This window comes from Mesoplodon bidens (assembly GCF_964165515.1).
Source record: "Mesoplodon bidens genome assembly, contig: HAP1_SCAFFOLD_1054, whole genome shotgun sequence".
In the NCBI taxonomy this organism is placed as follows: Eukaryota; Metazoa; Chordata; class Mammalia; order Artiodactyla; family Ziphiidae; genus Mesoplodon; species Mesoplodon bidens.
This window is the reverse complement of record NW_027671452.1, coordinates 53,889-60,828: the sequence shown is the minus strand read 5'-3', so window position 1 is coordinate 60,828 and position 6,940 is coordinate 53,889. Positions and strand designations below refer to the sequence as shown.

The following is a 6,940-nucleotide window of genomic DNA, read 5'->3' as shown; positions in this document are numbered from 1 at the left end:
AATGGTACTGAGAAGGCAATCTTTGAGTAAAGATGTAGAGGATGAGAGTATGAGTCACAAACATACCTGGGGGAAGAACCGACAAGGTAAAAAGCATAATTGAGGGGCTTCCCTGGTGGCGCAGTGGTTGAGAGTCCGCCTGCCGATGCAGGGGACACCGGTTCGTGTCCCGGTCCGGGAAGATCCCACATGTGCCGCGGAGCGGCTGGGCCCGTGAGCCATGGCCGCTGAGCCTGCGCGTCCGGAGCCTGTGCTCCGCAACGGGAGAGGCCACAACGGTGAGAGGCCCGAGTACCGCAAAAAAAAAAAAAAAAAAAAAAAAAGACCAATGAGAACCTCAGTCTAATTCCCAACAAGACGTGATTTCTACTATGTTGTTCAGAATGCTTTATGAAAGTATGGAAATATCTACATTAATATTTTTCTTTAATTTTTGAAGTAAACTATTCTTGTAAACACTTAAAATTAATTGTAAACAATGATAAATCTGATCTATCAGACTAGTGTTGCTTCATGAGTGGAGCGTTCTCTTGAGGGCTGTCTCTCTTGAGGAAGAGGAAGAAACACAGCAGGGAGATTGTCTGATCCTTTGAGGGGGCACATCATAAAATTGTGGGCTGGACCTCACCCATAAATTGCTAGAATAAGAGCTGGTCCTCTCCCATGAATATTTAAACTGTCCCTGGGAACCCTAGAGTGTTTTTTGTTTGTTTGTTTTTTAAATCACTGCTAGAAGGACCTAGTTATGCGCTGGAAACTGCAAAACTACACAAGCTGGAGAAGACTAATTTTCGAGGGGCAGTAAACATAATCCTAGGTTTAGTTATGGAGATGATGAATGTAAGGCAGGGTTTCTAAACTAAAAAACACTTTAAAAAATGTTTCCTCTGTCTCTTCATATCAGACCAAAATTGACTTTCTAAGAAAGCTGAAATACAACGGAAAAAAGCAATTCAGAGATATTTAGATATTTCAGACACGTTATGTTGAATGGTTCCTGTTGACCTGTTTTACACAAGATAGTCAAAATAGCTTCATGTGCTGCCATAAAATTTTCCAGTATTCCTATTTAGTATTTTTTACATGACGATTCTTATTTTCTTGATGCCAGTAAGTAATTACTTTTCAAAAGCAAGAACAGTGGGCCCGTTTTCTTATTTCTATTGAGTTAGTGTTCATTTTGGCAGTTACTATAATTGCATAGTGCTGAATTCAGGAACACTAGCCAGAAAAATAAAATGGGAACGGGTACAGTGCTCTTACGATTCACATACTAGTTTCCCTAAAAATGATTTCACAAGTGCAACACTCCTCTCTCTCCAAAGTCTTCCAAAACACTACAAAGGGAATATGATCGAAAGCATTTTTTTCCATCTCAAGGCAAAACAAGTGGAGGAAAACTAAAATATAAAAGGAACAAAGCACTCTCTATAATTACACTTGCAAAAATGTTTCATTTCCCCTAAATATCGCATATGTTTTCAATAGTACTTATTTTGCATGTTTAATATTATTCATAGTTACTGGAAAATACTACTCTTGAGAATCAAATCCTGTTATGTAGGAGAAGCCCACTTCTGTTAAACTAGTATGAATAAATGACAAAAACAACTTTCTATAATTTATTAGTTATTATGATTGTATTTTTAAAATAGATAATCTATTTCAAGAAAAGTTCTTCTGAGATAGAGGAGCTTCATCTCAAAAGTGATGGGAGAAAGATCTACAAAATCAAAGAATCTAGAAATGTAAATAGTTGATACAGAAAACAAAGGGAAAAGAATAACATTCCCAAATAGTTATAAAGTTTCCATTAAGATTTTACTAGTAGCTGGGGCCATTTGATTCTTCTTATTAAAGGAATAAGGAGACAATTTGTTATAAAATATTTATTATGTTGCTACTTTGTATTAAGTTAATATGAAAAATTCAAGCATAAAAATGCAATATCATTTACAATGAGGCCATAAAGTTACAGGCTATAACTTATGAGTGAGCAGAGTCTGAACCTTCTTTATGATCTTGTTGACATATAGTAGTTCAGGTTTCATTTGGCCTCTATGATAGTTACTTATAGTGAAATTTTAGGGCTACTCCTCCCAGTACCCCATTTTGCTAATTCCCCTGCCATAGTTTTCGTATATAGCTATTTCATCATTCCAAAAAGCAATCCAAGCAATGGTTATCCAATAAACTCTAAGCACTTAGTGAGCTTTCAACTAATGTTCATTGAAGAAAGACTGAATAAATGATTCTATTTCAGACTTAACTTTTGAATAAATATTTTATTCATCCATGGATAAAAGAATACTTAAGAAATTTTAAAATATATATCTTATTTTCTACATAATGTTTGGATTTTATAATTATCTAAGCTGATGTATTTGTTATATTTCAGATTACATCATTTTAGCAGGCTTTTGTACTATGTAAAAAGGCTACCTCATAAGAAGAAACATTGTTTTACATTTGAGAATTTTTTTTCAATTTTGTATTTTGAAATAATTATGTAATTATGGCAAGTTCCAAAAGTACTACATCGATTACATTGTAACATTTACCAAACTTCGGCTAGTGATAACCACTTATAAAACTATAGTACAATGTCCATAACTAAAAAATTGATATTAGTACTGTTGAAGAGGAAACATTTTTCCTCTATTCTTGTAGGTTCTTTTGCCTGGTCTACTAATTAAGTTGACATAAGACATTAACAGGAGAAAAAAATGAAATTTTGTGTATATGGAGCCTCACATAGAATTGAGAGGATTCAAGACAGGCAGTTAAGGCTTGTGTGCCATGCTGAGCTAAGGAGAAGAGGTAGGGGTCTGGGATTCCAAAGGGGAGGAAGACAATTTATAGGGAGATGGGAAGAACCAATGCTTGGTAAACAAATGTTTGTCATGCCACGTAGAGATAATGGGACAAGAGGAATTTCTTTTTTTTTTTTTCAGGCAATGCTTTATTTAGATCACCAAAAATAAGGTTTTATAGAAAAGGAACTGTAACAAGCAAATGTATAGCTGCAAATTTTCTTTTTGCCATCAATATCAACCCCCTCTAAAATATTCTGGGACTACTTTTCGGTTTCCAAGTAAAACTAATGTTTTGTTGCTCAGCCTCATCACAAGAATGAAAACGGTTTGCAAAACAATTTTGTTTAATGCTAACAAATAGTTTAAAAATGTGGTTATTGCTAAAAAGTAACTCCGTCTACTGAAACAGCCCAACCTACGCACACTTTCGTGAACATTTCACTGTGAACACAGCTGCTCTTTTCCCGCCGTCACAGATGACATGTACCGTGGCAAGGGTCACATGTTGGAGGCCGTTCAGGTACCTAGGAAGTAATCCTTAACAGAAATAACTACGGTAGGTAAGCAACTCAAACAAATGGGCCCGCCTCTGCCACACCCCCCCAAGGCGGGTGTCGCATTCGCTCTAAGGAAGGCCCACCAACTCCCTAGTTCTTTATCGGGAACCGAGAGTGCAAAGCTAGATAGAGAAGCTGTTCTTCCAGAACCATCAAAACCTTAATAAATCGCCCTGGGGTTCTTCGTGCTGTAGTGCGCCTCACAGGCAGCAACATAGGCAGACTCTGGGAAAAAGTCATCATGGTATTCTGCTAAAAACCTCAGAAAGAGATCAAAGTGCTTCAGTAAAGCCTTCAGATTCTTCTCAGAAAAGGACATCTTTCCAAGGATTTCTGGAAGTTTCACGAACAATCGCAGCAAGTGTTGCGCCCCATAAATGTAAGAGGGTGGAGGTGGCTGGTCACCTGGGGGGTAACTGTCGGGTACAGGTTTCCAGGAGAGGACCTCATTTATTTCATTAGTTCTTCTGCCTTCAAAGCCAGCAAACACCGCACTCCCTTCCTTGCTAGGGGTCAGAGGAACGGGTGAGGATGATCTGCTATGAACGGGTGTCTTCTTTTCCAGGTGCAGGAACAGCTTGGGCATGCTGGCAGACGCGTCCTGCTGCCGGCGCTTGGGCTGGGGCGAGGCGCTGCTCTCCGACAGCCGGTCGCAATTGGCCGAGTGGCGTGTGGACCGCCGCAGAGACTGCAAGGCTTCCGGCTCGGCTTTGCGCCTTTTGGGGGTGGCTGGCTCGCCTGTGGTGGGCTGACTCTCTGTGGACTGTGGTGTGGATGGATTCAACAAAGGTGGGCTTGGAGAGAGCTCCTCTGGGTTCCTATTAGTGTTTGTGGTACTTTCCTTAATCGGAAGAAAAAATTTGGACGAAGTCACCTTTTTATACTGAACTTGTTCATATGGATAGAGCAAAACCAATGGGAGAGTGTAATCAAAGGTTATTCTTAATCCATCCACCATCTCCTTACAAAGGTCAACGTTCTTTTCTGCTGGGATATAATGCACATTCATGTTGGCATGTGGCATAGCGTGATGGTGACGAGGCCTCTCATTGGCTGAAAAGGCTGCATTGATAGCAAAATGCTTCACGTATGATTCCAAAATAGTTATGATGTTGGTCTGGCACGGAAGTTTCACTAACCGTTTCCTCCTGTTGATATAGTAACAATCGTCCTCAAGCTTCTTCTTCAGAACTTCAGGGATTTCTATAGTTATTGTTCTTTCTTCCATTTCCTTTTTTGCATGCAGCTCTGGTTCCTCCTTCACTTCAGTCTTTTCTTCAATATCACTTTCTTCACTTATTTCTTCATCCTTTTCTTCACTACTGTCATCAGAAGAACTGCTTATTGAGTTTTCAACATTTTCATCTTTTTCTTCAGCAGGGAGGCTTTTTTTTTTTTTTTTTTTTTCTTTTTGCGGTATGCGGGCCTCTCACTGTTGTGGCCTCTCCCGTTGCGGAGCACAGGCTCCGGACGCGCAGGCCCAGCAGCCACGGCCCACGGGCCCAGCCGCTCCGCGGCATATGGGATCCTCCCAGACCGGGGCACGAACCCGTATCCCCTGCATCGGCAGGCGGACTCCCAACCACTGCGCCACCAGGGAGGCCCAGCAGGGAGGCTTTTTAAGACAGAATCCACACCAGGCAACCTGCAGCGCTTCTTCTTTCTTCCTGTGCTTCTCAGGCGAGCTACAGCTTTCCTTGCCAATTTACGCTGTAATCTCCGATTTTCATCGGTGTCACGAAGGACATGATCTTCAGCTGCCCATCTATCCCAGCTTCTGTTCCAACCATTAAAATGGATCAGATATTCTGGGATCTTTCTGCCTTTTTCGTCTTTCCCAACAATAACATCGACAATCTTGGCATCGTACAGCACTCGCGCCTTGGTGGGGTCAGGCTCGAAGCACAGCACTTTCTCCCCTGAGTGGAATTTAAATTTCATGCCCTCGCTCGCGCTCATTTGCTCATCGTAAGAGGAATTTCTTGATAAATAAGAACAATGGTAGCATTTTTGTGATAATATTTAGTCTTTTGTCCTCAATTCCTAAAAAACTCTTCAGAGCCATAAAGCGTCTTGTTATTCATAACAAGCTCTTTTGTGCCACAACTGGGTTTATGTTAACACAACTGGGTGACATTTGGAAGCACCTAAGGATGGGGGCTGGTTGTCAGGAGAACCAACATTGTGGTTAGAGGGTTGGAGCATTCAGTCCCACCCCAGGACATCTAGAGAAGGGAGAGGGGCTAGAAATTGAAGTCACCAATGGCCAATGAGTTATTCAATCTTGCCTAAGTCATGAAGCCTCCACGAACATCCAGAAGGACTGGGTGTGGGAGAGCTTCTGGGCTGGTGAACGTGTGAAGGTTTGGGGAGAATGGTGCTCTCAGAGCGAAGGGAAGCTCCCACCCTTTCCCCATGCCTTGCCCTACATATCTGGCAGTTCCTGAGTTATATCTTTTTATTAAAAAACTGGTAATCTGGTGAATAAATGTGTTTCCTGAGTTCTGTGAACCACTCTAGCAAATAATAGAACCCAAGGAGGAGGTTGTGGGAAACTCTGATCTACAGTCAGTCAGTCAGAAGCACAGGTGACACCTGGGCTTGTGCCTGGTGTCTCAGGTATGTGGGGTGGGGCAGTCTGGTAGGGCTGACCTCTTAACTTATGGAATCTGATGCTGTCTCTGGGTAGATCAGGTAAATGGTGTATGAATTGAGTTGAACTGAATTGAATTGTAGAATGCCCAGCTAGTGTCTGGAGAATTGCTTGGTGGTATGGGGGAAGCTCCCCTCCCCATGGTAAAATTGGGTGCAGAACCCGAAAGAGTGGCCCTTAAATTTTACAGGTACCGAAACATCATTTAACTGCCTCCTAATTGTTTTCAAATCAGAGTGTAAACACAGAGAAATTGTAATTTGTATAATTACAGTGAAATTATTAGTAACAGTAAGGCTGCCTTCTGAATGCTACAAGAATCATGGCGGCCAAACTATATATATTGCAAGAGATCCTGCCACTGGAATAGACAAGAAACAAACAAACAAAAAACACCAAGCAAGAACAACAACAAAATCTAGACTTCACTCATAATTTGAATACATAACATTGAAAACTGCAGTGGTATTTATTTAGACTTTCATATCTCTAGTGGTCGTTCTCTCCACTGCATATATGACAGTCCTTGGGTCCAAATTCAGGAGACCTGGTATCAAGTCCAAACTCTAGTAATCATTGGCTGCATGATTTCAGATGATTTACTCAATATTTCTTCCAAATTTTTCATTAGTAAAAGGAGGATGAAATCAATGACCATCAGACAAGGTCATTTTGAATGTCAAATAAGACCGCTTAAGAAGGTCTCTTAACTCTAAAGTGATATGCTGAAATTAGTAATCATTATTCTTTCATCTTCAATACTATGTAGCTCAGCTCAAAATTGAATCTATAAACATAATCCATCTTTCATTCTGACCTAGCTTTATATTCTTCTAATGATCTACCTATTTGCAATGGAAGACTGCAATAAAAATACCAAAATAAAAATAGGTTTTGGAATATGATTTCTAAAT

At 40.5% G+C, this 6,940-nt stretch overlaps 1 protein-coding gene across 2 annotated transcripts; it reads right to left on the bottom strand.

The window, feature by feature from the left end:
* Positions 1-2,772: 2,772 nt before the first annotated feature.
* LOC308611332 (MSL complex subunit 3-like) lies at positions 2,773-5,336 on the bottom strand. Of its 2 annotated transcripts, none has more exons than XM_081260157.1 (2): positions 4,968-5,336; positions 2,773-4,758 (listed from the first exon to the last, which is right to left on the bottom strand). In XM_081260157.1, the coding sequence occupies exons 1-2, from the start codon at positions 5,330-5,332 to the stop codon at positions 3,534-3,536; spliced, it is 1,590 nt and encodes a 529-aa protein (XP_081116283.1). In that variant the 5' UTR covers positions 5,333-5,336; the 3' UTR covers positions 2,773-3,533. The 2 variants fall into 2 exon arrangements, with proteins under 2 accessions (XP_081116283.1, XP_081116282.1); XM_081260156.1 differs by lacking the exon at positions 4,968-5,336 and having other exon boundaries at positions 2,774-3,353; positions 3,533-4,749.
* Positions 5,337-6,940: the final 1,604 nt, after the last annotated feature.